The following is a 20,743-nucleotide window of genomic DNA, read 5'->3' on the forward strand; positions in this document are numbered from 1 at the left end:
TGTCTATAGCCATTGTAGTCAGCGGTTTGACTGACAGCATGTTTAACATGTTCTGCTCACAGTGCCGCGTGCCGGACCTCGGAACCTGCGAGTGTTTGAGGCCACCACCAACTCTCTCACCATTGGGTGGGACCACGCAGAGGGTCCCGTGAGGCAGTACCGCATCGCCTACGCACCCATGACTGGAGACCCCATCACCGAATATGTGAGTACCCTTACCCACATAAAGCTGGGCTCTCAATAAACATCGCAAACATATTTTGTCACTTTATCATATAGTTTTGTCAAGTTTTTATCTAGTGACTGGAGGGGGGGACTCACGCCAGGGGTCCAATTGTGTCACTGGGTGTGTTTTAGCCACGCCCCTAAAACCCCAAAAGCAATAATAGTGAAAAACAGTTTAATGCGATATCTCCACAGTTCACTTCATAGTTCTTAGTCCTTTCATGTTTTCAGCCATTATCTTCCAACATGTATCGTGTATTTAGAAATAAATCTATGAATTGACTTAATTGGGTCCTTAAACTTATTAAATCTTACTTGAGGAAACAAAATAAAGATTTCTCTAAATCAGAAGAGTCAAGAGTCAAAATGTGCTTGCTTCAAGCTGTCATTCCCAGTTCAAGCTTACAGTAAAATTGATGATGAAAACAGAAGAGAAATAAAAATTGTGTATTTAAACACCAAAATGCCATTTTGCCAGAAACAAAGGTCTTCTAGCTTGATGGTAACATATAGTGTATTGTGAAACATCATAGATGGGCTCAAGAAAATGAGCATAGATAAGTGTTTCAGTAGTTATTAAAAGAGAACTAAACCTAAGATGTTAAAACTTAGTTTCATTTCAAATGTGCATATCTTCTTTATCAGCTGCTGTTTACTTAAATCTACAAAAAATATTCTCAAAAAATACATTTAAAACATCGCATCGACTCGCTTACCGGGGGCACCATTTTCGATTTGCCTATCCACGTGAAAGTCTACGATGTCGCCGGGCGCTAACGATGAATTACGATATAACAGGGGACACTGTACGACGTCTAAGCGGGAAAAATTGACGCTTTCAGGGGTCATTTTGAAGTCAATGCACACTGATTTTTTTTTCAAATTTGCGTCAACTGGAGCAGCTCTTGCCGCACAGCCTTCGTTCACCGTGATGTTTCGTCCAAACTATGTGATGAAGTCACATGTGATCCCGGGCGCCATTAGCTCATAAATCACACAGCGCTGATTGGTGGGAGTAATTACAAGACGGGCTTAAACTAACACCATCATTTCGGCCATTAAAATGAAATTCATGAGGAGCTGAAGTACAGATGGCAGCTGCAGGCAGTACACCCCCCCTGGAAATTTGTGTATAGGGGACCTAGATAGTTCACTAAAAAGTTCAAGAGAAATCCCCTTGTAATGATTCGGGAGTAAGGAATGGATGATTGAACGCGTTCGGAATCATAGACTCATTCCCGACACCCAAATCATTAATATGAGATTTTTAGTGGACTTTTAAGGGAACTATCATAGTCCTTTACATAAAAAATCCGAAAAAAAAGACAACTACTAGGGATTGTGTTCAGAATCATTCATCATTCCCGACTCCCTAATCTCTAGAAAAGAATTTTTAGATCGTGCACTATATACTGTATTTGATTCTAGACCTGAAACGTGCTAACCACTTGTACACAGTGCTGTATCTACTGTATTATTATAATAATTAGTAACATTGGTGTTCCATCCTCAGGCTGTCGTCCCGGGCAACCGAAACAACGCCAGGCTGCAGAACCTGCATCCCGACACGCCCTACAACATCACAGTGGAGGCCATATACGCCGAGGGCCCCGGAGGATTCCTCAACGGAAACGGACGCACAAGTGATGCATTTGAGACTTCTCATTGAAGGAATACGCCAAAACAATCCAGTCGATGTGATGATTTGTCAACGTTGCTTTGTTTGTCGTTCGCTTTCGCTTTCAGTCGGCCTGCTAAGCCCGAGAAACCTGCGGGTGTCGGACGAATGGTACACACGATTCCGAGTGGCCTGGGACCCCGTGTCGGCTCCAGTGGAAGGATACAGACTCATATACTCACCGAGAGGTGCATATCTAGAGTGCACACTGTTTATCATGAGGGGATACGTTTTCACACCCACCTCCAAAATCTGCAAGATAAAGACTCTTTCTTAAAAGTAGAATTTTACCCCTTACATATGGTTTAAACATATTTCAACATATTAAAGCACACTAAAACTTATTAAAAGATGCTTTTTAAAGCTCACTCTGTCCTTGTCAAGAAATGGGAGACTGTCGTATAACATAACATCAACATCTTCAATAACTGAGGAGATAAAAAGAAGACTTTCGCTTGCACGGTTCACCAAATAAGAGTCAAAGGGTGCTTGTTGTCAATTTTCAGTCCAAGTTGAGGTTTACTGTAATCTATTTTAATGCTAACATATCATGGGAAATGTCATGGACAGATTACCCGAAAATAGCATAGATGTTACAATTTTTGAAAATAATAGAGACCTGACTAATAGTATCGATTGTTGACCAAATTTGGCCAAAGGAGGTTTCCACCCGACTGACAAAAAGAGAATTAAACATTGTATATTCAAACACTAAAATGTTCAACCAAATCATATCATTTCATCCAACGAAAGCCCCTAGCTTAGTGCTAACGTATAATGTAAAATGCCGTAGACAGGCTAACAGAAATTAGCATTGATGTCACGGTGATTCTAAATCTTCGAAAAACTATTACTTGAACACAAACGGAGCAGAAACACATACTGTACAACCAGTGCATACAACAATACTCGCAGGCTGATATTCTCTCTGCAACGTGGGAAAAACAAATATTACTCAAATTCAGTGCTGCTGATGTGCCCAATTCGCAATTTGGACTTGTCTGTATACTGCTAGAAGCCATAAAAAGCTATCGTTTCAAAATCTGCAAGGGCGCAAACGATGACCTGTGATATAGCACGGGTTCACTATTCCCCTTAAGTAGGTGTTGTTGCCTTCATGAGTTGACTCAGTTAATTTCTTCTTCGCAGGCTCCGACCACCAGGCCATCGATTTCTTTGTGGGTGACGTGACGTCTTACGCACTGCACAACCTGAAGCCCGGAACCACCTACGACGTCCAAGTCTTGGCGCAGTACATGGGCGGCTCCAGCGCGCCTCTTGCTGGGCCAGGAACCACACGTACGTTCAGCCTCCAATCATAACAGAAGTTAAGCCACTAGATAGCAAAATGCCATGTACTGGTCTCTTGTGATTGAGGCCACATTGATGAAATTTAAGATGTCTTAAGACCATTTTGAAGCGCACCAGTCAAATTTAAGTCGTTTTAAGACAATTTGTAAGGTCATTTGAAGAAATGTATTCCTTTTTAACATCACTCTGATTGAAATTAAGACATTTAAGGCCATATTTAATGCCAGTTTGATCAAATTTTAACTTGTTATTAAGCGGTTCAGAGAATGGATGGATGATGGCTAGTTTATTCACTTGAAAATAAGCATGATTGTTTTTTATTTTATTATTAAAATAAACAGTTTTACATGATTATAATTTAAATAATTCTAATACATTTCCATCATATGTCATGTTATTAAATAATTTTTATTTTACATGTACATTTTAATTAGATCATTGTAAAATACAATTTAAATTTTTTATTTTGTATCACATTTTCTAATGATCTGTCCATTTTAAAAATCCAACGTGAGCCCCTTTGAATGCCCCTCCTCGTCACAAAGTCTTGTGCATTTTCCAGTGTTCCTGAACGTGACCAACATCGAAACGTACAACATCGCTCATGACAAGTTCTGCGTCAAGTGGACTCCACACCGAGCGGCCACGTCATACCGCATCAGACTCAACCCGCTGGACCGTGAGTCAAGCTTTGCATGACTTGTGTTGCATTCAAATGCACCTCTGAGCCTGTCGGTGTTAAAATCGGGAACTGGCAGTCCCCTTGGGTCCACGGTGGGAGGGAACGTGTACGGGAAGACGGGCAGCAGATGTTTGCAGGCACGTTTCCAGATGATGAGATCATCGGGAAGCTGGGGTCCGCTGTTCTGGGGCCGGACTCTCGGTGTGGTTATGACATGCAGCAGGTGTTAACCGAGGAATGCTAGTTGCCCACCAGCGTTTTGCTTTTTTTCAACTCATAATGCACGATATAAACCTATGTATGTATATACCTATGTAGTTAAACATGTTTAACTGCATGCCTTAGGCGCAGAATGAGGAGTGCAATAATGCATGAAATTGTAAAGCGTCTTTCAGTGCCTAGAAAAGCATTTTATGTAATGTGTAATGCATTATTATTATTTTTATTAAATAGTTTTACCCATCCTACATGCTTTAAAAACATTTCAACTCATTTAAACACAAAATTATTAAGACACATATTGCTTATTGCCTGTTCTCCAGATAAAAGTGTGCTGACATAAAACAAAACAGAATTAGGTTTTGGCACAACATGGTACTGCACTGATGGCGCGCAACTCTAAATTCAGATTTGCCTGTGTACTCTAAAAAAAAACAGTCACTTCAAAATCTGGGATGTAGCAGGTGCAGAAATGATGAACCGGGATATAGCAGGGGAACACTGTAATGAAATAGCGAAGTTTAAAGAATTGGTGGAAGATGAACATTTTTCCCATCCGCATGTCCGCTGTCATTTCAATGTTCACCTCTTTCTCCCAATGTTGTTTGACATTGTCCGTATCGAGCGAAGTGATGCCGTTGACCACCATGTTTGACTCGCGTCTATGTATACATGACATCCTCGTCCATAACGACGCGTTCTTTGATTCCCATCGGTTTCTCATCGTCGTCCCGACACAAGTCACCGGTTAAGGAGCAGGAAGACACAGCAGCATGGAAATATCAAGACGTGGCAAAAGTACTCACACTCCGTACTTCATGACAAGTACAAATACTTGTGTCAAAAAGACTTTGGTAAAAGTAGAAGTACTGATTCAACTTTACATGACGTTCGTCATTCACGTTCGTCATTCACTCCATGATCTGTGTCATCTTTTCTCACGATCACGACACACACTGTTTATACCATGCATATACGTACAATGTTGGAGTGTAAGGTGCCTAAACTTGTCCGATGCATTTCTCTCCCTTATAATCGATGTGACAAACCAAGATTCACCACCTAATCTTTATCTTCTACTCAAAAGCTGTGCTGACCTCAAATCCAAAGCGATACAACGCCACCATTTACAAGGATCTGTTAGTCACTACAGTGGTTTACCAACCTGAATTTGAAACAAGTTGGGTGAGAGCCTCTTCCACGCCTACCAGTTGAAAAACGTACTTGACAAATATATACTGTACGTTGATGGAAGTAAACGGTTGGATTCCCGTTGAGGAATATAAATGTCTACAGCAGTGAATGAGTTAAGTACACTTTTGCACTATGTATCGTATTTTAGCTGTGACATTCTTCGGCGGAGAATACCGGTGCTTGGTGTTGTGTGCGCCTGTGAATCGGCATTCCATTTACAACAGCTCCGTTGACGTTTTCCTTTGTGTCTGCCATCCACCATGTATTATTTTTTGCGTCATACTAAACCATTTGCACTATTACAACGTTTTAGCCATGATTTTTTATTTTTTTTGTGGAGAATATTGCCGCTATTGGACTTTGGCCATTTGTTTACTACCGCAGTGAGGTTCCCCCAAACACGGCCAGTATCCCTTCGTCAAGGAATGCATCCCGGAGTTTGGAGTTTAAAATATGGAGAGGGACGACAGCCAGTGCAAAAATGAAGGAAGGTGAAGTGAGAGAGAAGACTAAATGGGACAGGAAATTTGAACCATTCCTTCTGTTTGTTTATGTACAAACTTCAGCTTGGAGCCAACACAAGTGACGTCTTGCATGCGGTAATAGTGAGATTATAATTTCAACACCCTGGCGCCCTCATATTGTTCGATATTGTTCTCCTGCTCATCTACTAACAGCTTCACACATGTGCAACAAGAGGGAATAAAACTGTGGTCTTCCTGTATGCCAAATACCACTGTGAAGTGAGCTCTTCTTGTTTACTTAAATGAGAAAAGAATTTACCTTTTTTCACCTCTGCGCCAATTTATGTATCTGCTGGTTCAGTGCCACACTTGAGCCCAATGCGAGCAGACTATAACGGCCAAAGGTGAAAGTAAATTCCAGAGTCGGCATCAAATAAAAATTGTTGCGTCGCTCTTTTTACGTGTGATGGAGGGTTAAAAAAACCATCCAGTTTTCCAGAAAGTGTGTCATGCTCGTGGACGCGACAGAGGCGACAATGCACTGACTTTGTTTCCTTCCCTCACAGCGTCTAGCAGAGGTCAACACGAGATCACCATCCCCGCGGGCCTGCCGCAGTACTGCTTCGAAGGACTTTCCCCCGACGCCCTCTACAGTGCGACCGTCTACGTCCAGACGCCCAACCTGGAGGGACCCGGCGTCAGCGCCAAGGAGAGAACCCGTGAGCCATCCATTAGAGCAACTGTCGTGTTCACCGCCACGTCCTGGTGATTAAAAAACGTGTTGCTAACTCCATATTTTCTTTGTCCCAGTGGTCAAGCCCACTCCCGCGCCGACGCTGCCGCCCACTCCCATGCCGCCCCCCACCATCCCCCCCTCGTGGGCAGGTAGGCCCCCGCCACCCAACATCATCTCCTTTTCAGCACTCCCTGGCTGTTTTGGCTCTCCCTCCCTATCCACTATGTAGTAGCCTATATAGTGATGAATAGGCATAAACCAGTATCATATTTTGACGGTATGATAACGGCGAACCAAACTATTGTGGTTTCTCGGAATCATGGTATTGTAAGTATAGCTCTAAAATGTATTATTTCGAAATTTTGGGGGTAAAATTTTTTTTTTCTATTGAACGCACTCCATAGGTACATCAGCTAACGTAAAAAGAAAATAAACAATTGAATTTTTCTAAATTGGATCAAAATGTAGTACAAGAGTAAAAGCACTTACGTATTTCTCAGAAGAGGAGTAGCTACTTCTCTCCTCATCTCCGCTTTGTGAAGAAACGTCAGAACGGAAATGAGCTGATGTTAGCTATGCTAGTTGGCCATGTTATCTGCCTCTGTAGTGAAGCTACAGTAATTATTTTAGACACGCTCACTCTCGTAGCTGGTTGCAAATGTTGATTTCAATACAGCTTGATATTAATAGTTTTACGTTACCTTGACTTTGTCCAAGAGTGTTGGGTGGCGCTCTCGTTAATGAGATATCGTATTGGACGTATTGCCACCTCGAGCGGCCACTCAATGTATAGGATACATACCCAGAATACCCAGCTACCCAAAGAATTCTCTACAGAGCCGACTTTTCGAGGGGAAAAGTTGTCGCGCTCACTGACTGCTCGCACCACCAACAGGGCGTGGGGGCCAGGGGGGTCCTGTCACTTTACAGCTATTGGAAAGTTGCAGCGGTTTTGAAACCGTAACTTTTTAAAATCGTGCTATACCTTGAAATCAGTAACCAGTTCATGCCCAAAAGCGAGTTGACCATTTTGCCGTAGGCTACTGTTGCTCTGAGCAGTGAGTATAGGTTATCCTCTATATTAATGATTCTCAACTGGTACTGTCGGGACCCAAAAGTGAGTTGCGGGCCATTTTGGGTTGCTCGCGGACAGGTAGTAAATTATTTTATTTAATTTTTTTTTGTTAATATAAAAATTATAAAAGGTCCTCAGTTTACGATGGTATCGACATACGAAATTTCGAGATGTCAGATGGCGTAAGAATATGTTTTCACGAGGTACAAAAAGACACACTTGGTTAATGCTGTATTTACTATTTATCATTGAGTTTTTTATATTTATGGCCTATAAAAGTGTTGTTCTTTAAACAAATATTTACTGTAATTATGATTTTGAACTTATTGATAGACTGTGGCATGTTTCGACTTTTCAGAAATCAGGTTATGTCGCCGCCATAGGAGCTGTCAAATATTTGACATGCAACCCAGTCCAAAACTGTTTTTTTGTGAAATCTACTATGAATCCAAATTTGAACTTCAGCTTAACTCTCTGGGCTCTCGTGATGTTTTCATTCCTTCAAGTGACGTGACTCACCGAGTGTCCCAAAGTGGACAGGAAGTGAAGCTTTTGAAGGACTGAATGGATGCAGTCCTTTCATTCAGGCTCAGCCCGGCCTGGAAAGCGGTCAAGAAGCGTTTTTGGCGGCTGTGAGACTTTGAGCGCCAGCCAAACTCTTTCTGAAGCGAGCCCGTGCCAGCGCATTAATGGCTGCCACATGTGGTGCTGGTTCACGAGGAGAACAGGACCATTAAAAACGCTGGGCTTGTAAAAACCAGTCCAAGTCATACAGTACTGCAGCTTCGCATTCAACTTGAACGTTCTCGTCCTGTCACTTCGTGACCCGGGAAAGTTTGCGGCAACAACTTCCTGAAAGCTTCATGACTGGACAAAAGACCAGACTTTACTCCAGTCAGACTTAAGTCAGCAATTTTGGGACTTGCTTGGCTAAAAGACTCGACTTGATTTTGACTTGAACTGCACGACGTGACAAGTTTTGCTGGTTTACATTTGAAAATTCTCATTCTCAATATAGTGTGCCATTTGTTTTGTTTGTAAAAGAAGAGTTACATTTGGTATTGGGATTTCTCTGGTTCTTTTATTGATAAGCTCATGGAGCGAGTCAATAAGCAGGCTAAGAATTAAGTTCAATTTTTATTAAGCAAATAGCAGTCATACAACAAGTGATACAGTGCACTGGAGATCATTCGACGAAAGTCTCACAAGATGATCCAGTGATCTTCCGGACTCCGGACTTAATTCTCCACAAATTGTGTGTACTTTGCTCGACACATTTGCAACCTTTGGTTGTACAAGATATGATGACAGTCGCTCAAGCGTGATAGAATATTGCTCACGTGTAGAAAAAGGAGAACAGCAACATACACTTTTTGCAAGTGAAAGAGACACAACAACTTTGACATCTAATTTCATCCGTCGCAACGACACTCAAGCTATGTTATCGTCGCAGTTTAGCTCACCGATAGCAGGCTAAACAGGAACTAACTTATGACTTACTTGAAGTTTTCTAGGGACTCCACTGAACTTGCTTCACTTTTGCCACAGTAAGTTGCTTGAAAATTGAATGTTGAGACTTGACTTGCTTGTGACTTCCTCCCATCTCTGCGAAAGACTCACTTGGCTGTTTGATGATGTCATGTACTCTGCCGCCATTTCTGGTAGTAGCACAAATCTCCTCACTGATGTGTTGCGTGTGTGCTTCAGTTTGCAAAGGTGCCAAAGCGGACGTTTTGTTCCTGATCGACGGGTCCTGGAGTATCGGCGAGGAGAGCTTCACCAAAGTCGTGCATTTCGTCTCCAGCATGATCGGAACTTTCGATGTCATCGGGCCTACTGGGATGCAGGTTTGTGTTCTTGTCATTCTGAAGTCAAATAAGCAGAAACGCACAAGAAGAGGAGCAGGGGCAAGAAGCTTGTTTGTCCAGCACATCTTCTCATCCTGCATCTGCTTTGTCCCTTTGTGTGTTAGCGTCACTTAGCCAAATGCATTTTCTGTTGCTTTCCAGCAACAATAAATCAGTTATATTTGAGCATTTTCTGCACTGTCAATTTGAAATAGTCCTGTTTTTGAAGAAAGGGATAGAAATTAAAAAGTATTTTTTTATCCGATTCATTGATTAATTGATAAAATTGTCAGAAGATTTATCTATTATTAAAATAATTAATTGCAGCCCATGTGCCCTGCGATTGGCTGGCAACCAGTTCAGGATGTACCCCGCCTCCTGCCCGATGACAGCTGGGATGGGCTCCAGCACGCCCGCGACCCTAGTGAGGAGAAGCGCCTCAGAAAAAGGATGGATGGATGGATGGATGGATGGATAATTGCAGCCCAAAATATATTTTTGAAGTCAATTAAATCTGTTAAAAAAACATCTTAATGGAAAAAGCAAATGAAACTATACTTGCAACAAATGGAAAAAACAACCCAAAAATTAGTAAGTAGCATAAAAATAAAATTGCACATCTGAAAAGCAGTGAGAAGAAGCAAAGCATTTAAGCTCTCACCCTTTATACATATGTAAATTCCCAAATTACATCTGCTCGCATGCTGAACATCTCCAGCAAGAAATGCTTCTCTTCCACTCATTAGCTTTGTGAATATTACTCCATTACACATTACTCCATATGCATAGCACTAATATTTATGCAAACAATTGTATATACAAATAAAAGGACACTATATATATACACACACACACACACATACACACACGTACGTGTAAAAACAAATATCGATAATAATCCCTGAAAACACCATTGTCAAACCTCAGCCTTATATTAAGACATTATCATTTCTACGGGTATAAGAAGAAATAGGGTGATGATCATTATCATGTCTTTGCGCACAGGTGTCGTTCGTGCAGTACAGTGACGACGCGAAGACAGAGTTCAAGTTGAACTCGTACCAAGACAAAGGTGTCGCTATGGCAGCCCCTCATCACATCCGCTACAGAGGGGGAAACACCAAAACAGGTCAGATGCGCTCACACGCAGAGTTTCGACTGTGTGTATTTTCACTGATCCTGGCGATGCAAAACTCCGGTTAGGCGTGGCTCTGAAGCACACATACGAGAGAGCTTTCACGGTGGAGAACGGCATGAGGAGGAACGTCCCCAAGGTGGTGGTGGTCATCACGGACGGACGCTCGCAGGATGAAGTGAGAAAGAACGCCGCCAGGCTGCAACACGCAGGTAACGGCACACACTAGAAGGCTTTGTAAAAGCCCATTATTCAGCAATGGCGCCATGACTTACGAGTGCCCCAGTTTGAGTTTTTCAAGATTACGATTTATAAGTAATAATAATTTTGAGAGACACAATTTTAGTTACTCGCAAGCTACAGATGTGGAGGTGCTCAGTGAAGTACTGTAACGCCCTCGCAGTTAGGCAAGGAGAGCCACAGTCACCAGTGCATCGATTTTCCTTTTCTATTGGTAGATAATTTTGCTATAATTAGATAATATAGTCCACATTTCATTACTATTTATTCTTATTTTGAAGCACAGTTTTTGTAGTGGCGAACAATACATTTTGACTTGTCATTTTGTCTTAAAACAAGTAAACAGTAAGCCTCAAACCCTCCACCAATGTCTTAAAAATAGTGTATTTATACTCCCCACACCTGGAGAATGACGGTATTTATCATTTGAAGCTTGCCAGGCAAGAGAGCGAGAGGAATACCAAAGAGAAGGTTGATGGATGTCGTGAGGGAAGACATGAGTAATAAAAATGTCAATAACAAGGTAGAATAACTTTTGGGGATTTTGAAAGTCCCTGTGTAAAACTTAAATTTGTCTTGTATATTTGACCCAGCAGAGAGAAGAGCGTTGTTAACAACCCTGCCAAAGTTGTATGATTTAAAAAAAAAAAAAAGAATGGTCAGGTATATAAATTAAACTTCAAAATTGTAAAAAAAAAAAAAAAAAAAAAAGCCATTTTCTCCACTCTCAAACGCTGTTGGCGTGTCCACTGAAAGAGCTGAAACCCCTCCCTGCTCAACTGTCAATCAAATTCTACTTCTAAGACGTGGTGAAATGGAACCTAGTTTGTCTGGCATCTTTCATATGGCTACACAAAGCTCCATGTTTGAGCTGTGAAGATACTGTATATCTGCCGCAACAACGAGGCACTCTAAAGCGCCCGTACCAGCGCGAAGTCCTTGTTATTCCGCCTTTCTCGGTGTGATGAGCACACACTCACAGCTGACAACGAGACGTTCTAAAGCGGCCACGCCAGCGCTACGCCCCTGTCCACATGCTCGCTGTCGTGTCGGACACACACACAAAAATTCTCCCCTCCTCGCTATTCCCAACTTTCTCTGCCTGACACGCATGCACTCTCAGCTGACAACAAGGCACTCTAAAGCCGCCACACATAGCAGACTATTCAAATAGAATTTGCATTTTCGGGGTGTAAGCATAGCTAGCTAACGGAATGTTACAATTTCCCTTGATTTGAGTTTTCATCTTTGTCAAATTTTATTGCGCACCTGAGTTGCTCCTTGGTGTTCCTTGGCTAAAAATGTCTTAATGTGCTGTCCAAGGCTACACGGTGTTCGCCGTGGGGGTGGCCGACGTGGACTTTGTGGAGCTGCAGGAGATCAGCAGCAAGCCCAGTGAGAGGCACGTCTTTGTGGTGGACGACTTCGACGCCTTCGACACCATCAAGGAGAACCTCATCACCTTCATCTGCGAAACGGCCACGTCCAGTAAGTGCCCGCAAGCGCGGCCGTGACTGCGAGTGGAAAAACGTACGTCCATTTATGTTGCTTTGTTGTCCTGCAGCCTGCCCCCTCATCTTTGTCAACGGCTTCACGTCTCCCGGTGAGTAGATGTCATGTCATAAGAATACAGCGAACACTTGCGGTGGATAAGTTCCAGACCCACCCGCGATATATGAAAATCTGCGAGTAAGAGAAAATATAAAAAGACACTTTTTTAAATAGATTTACCCTTTCCATACGCTTTAAACACATTTTAACTTATTGAAAGACACAAACTTATTTAAAGACATTTTTCAACATATTCCTTAGCACTGGTTCTCAGTCTCTCGCTGCAAGAATTGCAAGACTACCATATAACATCACTTGGAGGAAACGAAAAGAAGACTCTCGTGCTTGCACAGTTCCGCAAGTAAGAGGCATAGTGTGCCTGCTTATTTGTCACTCCCAGTTAAAGTTTATTTACACATAAAACAAAAGACAATTAAACATTGATGTTTAAACACCAAGTCTAATAGCTTTCTGCTAACATATAATACGAAACGTCTCAGGGGCTAAAGGGAATTAGCTTAGATGTTGGGGTAATTCTAAACCTTCAAACGACTGCTACTTGACACACACGTAGCAGCAACACATACTGTACAAACAGAGCATACAATAATATTCACAGGTATATTTTCTCCCTGCTCTTTGGGAACAACAACTATTACTGGAGTTTAGTTGGGCACCTTGTTTGCCTCTTCTTCTTGCTCTAAATTAGGCTACACTGCATGTGTTCCAGTAGAGCTCATGTTGTGGCACAACTTGGTACTACACTGAAGGCGCGCAACTCTAAATTCCGACTTGCCTGCATACTGTAAAAACCCCTAATAAAAACAATCCCATGTAGCGGGTGCGCGAACGATGAACCGCAATATAGAACACTACCCAACTTTTCTCATAATCCAATACCTGCATGTGTTCCAACTAACATGACTTGTTGTTCTTGTTGGTGCGGTTGTGCTGTGCCAGGCTTCAGGATGCTAGAATCCTTCAACCTGACAGAGAAGACGTACGCTCAGGTGAGAGGCGTCTCCATGGAGCCGGGCTCCTTTAACAGCTTCACGGCCTACAGACTGCACACCAACGCCTTCCTCACCATGCCCAGCATGTGAGTCGCCCCGCTCGAGAGGCTACAAGCCACCCTGTCGCACTCCCACACATGCTCATCGGCATCGTTACAGCTATTGAGCCATCGGTTGAACGTTTTTTTTCTGAACATGCAGTAAAAATTGTCATCTGAATATTATCCCATACCGAAAATCCGTGTACTGTTGGTCCAAAAAGGAAGTCGTAAATCTTATTGAAATCCGTCTAGCTTAGGTAATGAAATATCATTACCTAAGGTGCATTATGAGATCAAGAAGTGCAAATCAAACTACATGTAGACGTACTATATATATATATATATATATATATATATATCCACACCTTCGTGAGAGTCTTCATACGTGCAATCTTTGCTGCTCATACTGTACAAACAATTGTTGTGATTAGTTGCTGTGCCTTGGAGGAGGTTTATGACATCCAAATATTAAGTCAATAGTTATGTGTAGTATGGCTGGGCTACTGAATAATTTTGTAGATTTATTTTTCAGTTACTGTTTACTGTTTGTTTTATTATTATTATAATTATTTTTTTTTTTTGCAGCTTCGATAATTGTCTCTCTACATGTTTTTACAAAAGGGCCATTTTTTTTTACAAAAGGAAACACTTTTTCTTACATTATCTGTAAAGAAAAAGAAATATTTCTGTGCAAGTTAAAGGTGGAATTTTCCATATTTAAGACTGCTAGCAAGATTTGAATGGTTCCGTTTCTTATTGGTTGTTTCTCCCCGGGCATGGTGGTTTCTTAAAAATTAAATTAAAAGTGGCAGAAGTGATGTTTTTTTTTTTCACAGATCATTTTACTAATGTACTTCTGTCACTAATGTTTATACTAGCAGTTTTAACAAATGTGACAAAAAGTTATTTTTCTTTAATTGCAAGCGTGCCCTTTCATGCTCAGGAAAAATAGACAGTTTCAAAGCTTTTTGGTATCAGGCGAACGCAAGCAAATGGCAGAGAGGGAAAGATAATTAAAAAGCCAAACTTGAAATGTGTTTTTTTTCTATAAGCAATCAAAATCAATTAAGATCATCAATGAAATGTGAGTTTTTGACAGAATTTCTGGCCATATGGCCCAGCTTTCGTGTATAGAGGTGTAATGACGTGCCTTGTGCTGTGGACAGTGAGGTGCACCCCGAGGGACTTCCAGCCGTCTACACCATCATCCTCATGCTCCGCCTCCTGCCCGACACGCCCACCGACGCCTTCGACGTGTGGCAGGTGTCCAGCGCCGACCACAAGCCGGAGACCGGAGTCACCATTGACCGTAAACATTTCTGCTTTTTTGACGTTATGTTGACAATGTCATTGTCAAGGTGTTGACGCGGTTGTTCTGCAAATGCATCTCAGCTTCCAGACAGACCGTTTCCTTCTACAACAAGGGCGAGCGCGGCGAGATCCAGCAGGTGACCTTTGACGAGCCTCAAGTCAAGCAGCTCTTCCACGGAAGCTTCCACAAGGTGAGCGCGGCGTCTCTCTCCGTGCTTCAGAGCTCACAGTTCGGGTGTGTGGGATGAATGTGATCCCACCCACAAGAAGAGCGGCTAGTTGTGTCATACAGAGTGTAAATATTCACCAGCCATAACTTTAATGAATGCTCTGCTCATTGACAGCCAGCTGTTTTCAATGCAGAGTTCCCTACATTTCTAGCTATTTTGCAATATTTTGACTGATGTTCTTAAGACCCACAGAATATTGTGTTCTGTCACAATATAAGCACCAAAGAAAGAGTAAATTCTCTCCTTTCTTCAAAAAAAAAAGTTTTTCAATTTTTGTTGTTGTTGTTCTTTAGCAGTAGAACATGGGTTGGTTTCAACAAAAACACTAGTTTCTGACCAAAAGCAGAGAAAAATAGCTTCTTGTGAAAGAAAATGTCAAGGAGAACACTGACTTTGTGTTGTTGATGTTTTTACCTCATCCCCCACTTTTGCATTTGCATTTTTGTCCTTTCTTTTTTTGCCCATGCCGATTATAAGAAGCATCAATTATTAGTGGATTTTTACTATTCATGGTTGGGCTGTGGCCCTAGTTTCCGCTGATACCATATTAGTGATTTGGCATTTGTAAATTCACTTATTTGCGGATTTTTGGGGGGGGCCCAACCTATCCCCCATTATTAGCAAAAGTTTTTTTTACTTGATCCCCAGTTTATACGTGTGTTTTTAAAAATTATTTTTCTTTTAAATTTTCATGGCAGTTATAAGGAGCATCAGTTATTTGCGGATTTTAGCTATTTGCGGTCGGGCTCTGTCCCTATACACCTCAAATAGTGGGGTCCACTGTACACTCAGTTTAAAACAATATCATGGTTATTATCATATATCACCGAGTACTGTTCCAAAACAATTTTTCCTTTGACTCATGATTTAACTCTACCATATAGTCCACTATATAAAAACGTTATTCGGGAGTAGGGGATGATGAATTATTCCGAACGCCATCGCTGTGTTCAGAATCATTCACTCATTCCTTATTCCCTAAATAGTGATTTAGGGAGTAAGGAATGAGTGAATAATTCCCAACACAGCCTTGGACTCCAAAATTCCTTGATTGTCAACAATAGTGAACACATTCCAGAACCGCACGCTGTGGGCTCAGCCCGCCTCGCTGGCGGCCCGGCCTGGAAAGTGTTTGGTCAGCGCACTCAAACAATGACATCAGGGGAAGGGGGAGGTGGGTGGGTGGGGGGGATTAGGAGGCTCAGAGGCCCTCGCTCTGGCTTCTGGTAGCGGACTGGGGAATTCTTGCGGTCACGCCTCCCAGCATGGTTTGGGAGCGTGCACTTTAGTAGCAATTTGGAATAAGAGCAGAGACCGAGAGTGATTTAGATCAAGACCCGGCCCGCTCAGCGCCCCCCCACGCCGCAATACATCTCGCTTTTATAGGAAGCTTTTCTTGTCCACGCTGTGCTGGAATGAAAATGTCAGAGTCGACGTGGAAATGACTGCTTTCGAATTCCGTGAGGACTGACACGGCCTCCTCATCCTGCAATCACGGGCAACCACTTCTTCCTCAAGTCCAAACATTTGCTTCCATCTATCCTTATTGACGTGATATTCTTCCTCCTCTTCTTCCACATGATAAACATTTAGATACATTTACATTTAGATTTCTTCTTCCATTACTTTTTCTTTTTCAATGCATTACTTTTTTTTTCAATAATTATCAAACCTATGCCTTGCAGGCCAAAACCGGTCCCACCGGGGAGTACAATTTGGCCCGGATAATGAATTTGAAAGTGAAAAAATACACAAGACGTGATGGTCGTGAAGACTACAAATAATTTGGGGAATTATTATGGTCATGTGAAAAATTTTAATAATTCCTAGGTCGAGTTCAATGATATATTTTTCACTTAAAATGCAGCCACTGTGATCAGTTACATGTAGATGACAAACTGAAGCAAAATGTTCACAAGAAATCTGTGGTTGTTTTGTATAAAGATAAAATAAAAAAGTTATTATTATATTAAGTATGGTAGGATATTTAGTGGTTTGACCCCTTTGACATCAAATTAGGCTTTATGTGGCCCTTGAGCTACACCCCAGTTTTACAGTATATACAGTCCCTCACCATATCATGTTCACTTGTTGCGGTATCACAGATTTTGAAAACGTACATACTGTATGTGGCGTTGTCACGATACCAAAATTCTGGCTTCAATAAAGTACCTCGATTGTGAAACTGAAACGATACCATGGCAAAAACCTAAAACATAGATGCAGTGGAATCATAATCAAAATTCTTCATATTTTTAATGACGGAAAATATTATCAGGCAATGGAGGATGTTTACTAGAACTATTATGTACTCTCTTCTCTTCCTCTTCTTCTTCTTGGACATTGTGGACCTCCAATTCTGCTTCAATCAATCGTTATTCACACACTATTCTTCTTCTTTGTGGTGGTGCTGGTTGACATTGTGGAGCAGAAAGTTTGTGTCAGATGTGCTGACATGAGCCACATTTTCCCCCTGAGGGCCCAAGTCTTGTTTGACACCCTCCATACGGAGGTCAGAGTTGAGAGGCTGAGTGGTAAAGCGCGCGGCCGCGGCCAAGTGGAAACGTTTACGCCGTTGAGGGCCAGAGCGCCCACTGTGGACTAGTGAGCCTCCTACAAGCTATAAAAATAGAAGTAGTAGTAGTAGTCACTTGTGTGTCTGTGTGTGTGTGTGTGAGCGAGAGAGTGAGTGAGTGATGAGGAGCTGATTTCAGTCCTCGCCGCCGCCTGGAACCTCCTCAACTTTTTTGTGGGAGCGAACGAGGTGATGGAGGAAGTGCGCTGAGAGCACAAAGCAAAGCGTTCATCACTTTCCACTCATCGCACTCACCAAAGACATTTTTCAACACGATACTTAATCTGCTACTTTGCTATTCTGCCAGGCCAGGTTAGCTTTGACGCTACAGCTAACAACAGTTACAGTGCATCCGGAAATTAGTGACAGCGCTTCACTTTTTTCCGCATTATGTTATCACATGTACATAAGTATTGTTAAAAATGAAGCTCTGGTGCTGATCTGGTCTATAAATGTGTTATGTACTGTAAAATTCCTGCTGCCTCTTGGCCAGGTTGCTTTTGAAAAAGAGATTTTATACCTCAATAAGCTTTTACCTGGTTCAATAAAGGGGGAGGGGAATCCTTGATGTTTCTATAGTTGAATTGGAAACTGCTTCCCCATCCAACCTAATGGAACTTGAGAGGTGCTATGAAGAGGAGAGCCAAAGATACTGTTGATGTGCCAAGCTTGTGGCATCATAAAGGCTGTGTCGATACTTCATACTACTTATTTAATTTCACTTAGTCTATCTACTTAAGTATATGTAATAATAATATTGCTAATATATATTTTTTTTTTTTCCAACTTTGTTTTTGTGGGGTGTTTATGTGTAGAATTTAGAAGGAAGAGATTAATGGATTCCGTTTTTGAAATGATGTTTGGAACATGACAAAATGTGGAAAAAAATTTTTTAAATCCTTCCAACTCCCCCCAAAAAAAAAAAACTGGCTGCCTTTGATTCTTCTCAGAACGTACGTTTACATGAGGACCGCTGGGCCACCTGTAACATTCCAGCTCGAGTCCCCAAAACACCACAACGCTCCACCATCAAGTCAGATGCTCGCGGAGGAATGCATAACTAAAATGTTTATGTCCCTTCCCGTCAAGCTGCACATAATGGTCTCATCCACTGGCGTCCAACTCAACATGGACTGCCAACACGTGGCCGAGAAGAGCATCAAAGCGGCTGGAAACACTTCCAAAGACGGATACCAAGTTCTGGGGAAAATGGCCAAGTCCGTCGGATCCAGACGAGACTCTGCAACTGTAAGTCATTTCAAATATTTTTCAGCCCCACGCTCCAGGTTTCGTTTCGGGATGTTCAGCTCTCACTCACGCTGAACTCTTGTGATAAAATGTATTAACCCCCCTGGTATGTGGTTTCTCAGGAACAGCAGGGATGCTTGTGGATATTTTCCAAAAATGTCAGACGTTAATATTTCTTTTATTGACTCATTTTGCAAAGATGTCAAATTTACTGTTTACACTTATACCTGTACCAAGTAAAGTCTCATACTAACGAACTACTTTTTAACTTTATTTATTGATTTATTTTACTTTAAAATGGGTCACTTTGACCTGAAACATACCAAAAAAAGGCGGTGAATCATCACGTGCGTCAGAAAGAAAGAAAGGTCTTTCTTCACAATTATGTTGTGTTCATTGAAATTTTTATGTATCAAATACTCGTACTTGTATTGTTGTGGGAAAAAAAAGATATCAAACATCCCTAATTAGCACTGATACAGTGGTACCTTGACTTACAAGTGTGCCAACTTAGCAGTTTTTCTAACCGTCCCCCTGGTCGAATTTATTTATTCAATTTTTTTTGTGAGCCAGAAGTTGAGCTAAGAGTGAGCTTCAGATACGCTGCCGCTCAAGCCAAATAAAAAGAAAGATGAAGCAACTGTTATGCCGTGGCATGTGGGTTAGGAGAGCCACAATCTGCAATGCACTTTCAGCCATTTATTGAAACAGTCAAACACTTAATATACAAAATGATAACACTCGCAAGGAGCTGCTATAGGCCACGACACACGCAATCCGACACCAGCTGCTGATGTCACTCTCAGGGCCACGCCCCTGAAAGGCAGACATCCAACACAGAAATACTGCAGTATGTACAGTAATTACACTTTATATCTCAACTCAACTTCATTCGAATAGCGCTTTCTCAACAGCCGCAACTGTAACAAACCGCTTAGACACAAAGCATAGACAATTCAATCGTCAATAACCAAACAAAATCCTCTTCTCTCTTCACATTGGCAATTGGCATACAGTAGGTGTGAAGCTGTTAGTAGATAAGAGAGGAGCAAGATTGAAGTCTCCATTTTTGAGGTGCAACAATTAGTCGATTATCAAATCAATGCACAAGAATTTTGATAATCGATTCATTATTTAGAGACTATTGCAATATCAGTCTGTCGAACTGCTCTCAGTGCTAGAGGACTCTGCATCTTTTTGGACAATTGTCAAAAAAATAATAATAATGTACCGGCATTACCAGATAACTAGCAACCGTTTATTGCTCAGTGACTGTTTTTTGTCATTGTCTTTATGTCTCAAAAGTGTTCTCTGTCAATTGACGGCTCCAACTACCGGAGACAAATTCCTTGTGTGTTTTTTGGACATACTTGGCAAATAAAGATGATTCTGATTCTGATTGTTTGACTTGTTTACCAAATCCTGAGAATTTCAGCCTCTTAACAGTAAATAATCTCTGCTTTCTGAAGTCCTCCATGAAAGCAGACCAAGTATCTTTGTGTTTCATCGAAATGAAACATTTGCAAACATCTGGTTTTACTTTCGAAAGCAATCATCAATATTTTTGCTGATTTTCTGATGGATGTTGTGGACAACTGAATCACAATCAGTTTATGTTGTTTCTGCACTGTTAATTTGTAATAATGTCCTAGCTTTTTAATAAAGGGACGAAAAATAATTTGTTTTCATCCGATTCAACAAAAAGAATAATCGACATATTATCGCTAGTTATAGTCCTAGTCCCAAAAAATACAAACATTGCTTACATTACATTTATTATTATTTTTTTTATACAATACAGTGTTATTTTTCATGATTAAAAACCCATAAGAAAAAATGGGTGCTTTTTTTTGGATGGGCTGGAACGGATTCATGGCATTTTAATTCATTTCAGCAGAGAAAGTTGATTTGACATAAGAGTAAATTGAGTGACAAATTCAACTCATAAGTCAAGGTACCACTGTAATC

At 41.4% G+C, this 20,743-nt stretch overlaps 1 protein-coding gene across 7 annotated transcripts in view; it reads left to right on the forward strand.

Moving 5' to 3' along the window:
- Positions 1 to 20,743, forward strand: part of col12a1b (collagen, type XII, alpha 1b) — a 120,059-nt gene that overhangs the window by 85,606 nt on the left and 13,710 nt on the right. For all 7 annotated transcript variants that reach the window (XM_061753437.1, XM_061753433.1, XM_061753434.1 and 4 more), the window contains 16 exons: positions 63 to 205; positions 1,739 to 1,868; positions 1,972 to 2,091; positions 3,053 to 3,202; positions 3,777 to 3,893; positions 6,340 to 6,492; positions 6,584 to 6,658; positions 9,292 to 9,431; positions 10,437 to 10,560; positions 10,635 to 10,778; positions 12,130 to 12,294; positions 12,371 to 12,409; positions 13,318 to 13,456; positions 14,578 to 14,720; positions 14,804 to 14,913; positions 18,617 to 18,775. In XM_061753437.1, coding sequence (XP_061609421.1) covers positions 63 to 205; positions 1,739 to 1,868; positions 1,972 to 2,091; positions 3,053 to 3,202; positions 3,777 to 3,893; positions 6,340 to 6,492; positions 6,584 to 6,658; positions 9,292 to 9,431; positions 10,437 to 10,560; positions 10,635 to 10,778; positions 12,130 to 12,294; positions 12,371 to 12,409; positions 13,318 to 13,456; positions 14,578 to 14,720; positions 14,804 to 14,913; positions 18,617 to 18,775 — 2,051 coding nt within the window. The remainder of the gene's footprint in view (positions 1 to 62; positions 206 to 1,738; positions 1,869 to 1,971; positions 2,092 to 3,052; positions 3,203 to 3,776; positions 3,894 to 6,339; positions 6,493 to 6,583; positions 6,659 to 9,291; positions 9,432 to 10,436; positions 10,561 to 10,634; positions 10,779 to 12,129; positions 12,295 to 12,370; positions 12,410 to 13,317; positions 13,457 to 14,577; positions 14,721 to 14,803; positions 14,914 to 18,616; positions 18,776 to 20,743) is intronic.

Source organism: Phyllopteryx taeniolatus, chromosome 18 (genome assembly GCF_024500385.1).
Source record: "Phyllopteryx taeniolatus isolate TA_2022b chromosome 18, UOR_Ptae_1.2, whole genome shotgun sequence".
In the NCBI taxonomy this organism is placed as follows: Eukaryota; Metazoa; Chordata; class Actinopteri; order Syngnathiformes; family Syngnathidae; genus Phyllopteryx; species Phyllopteryx taeniolatus.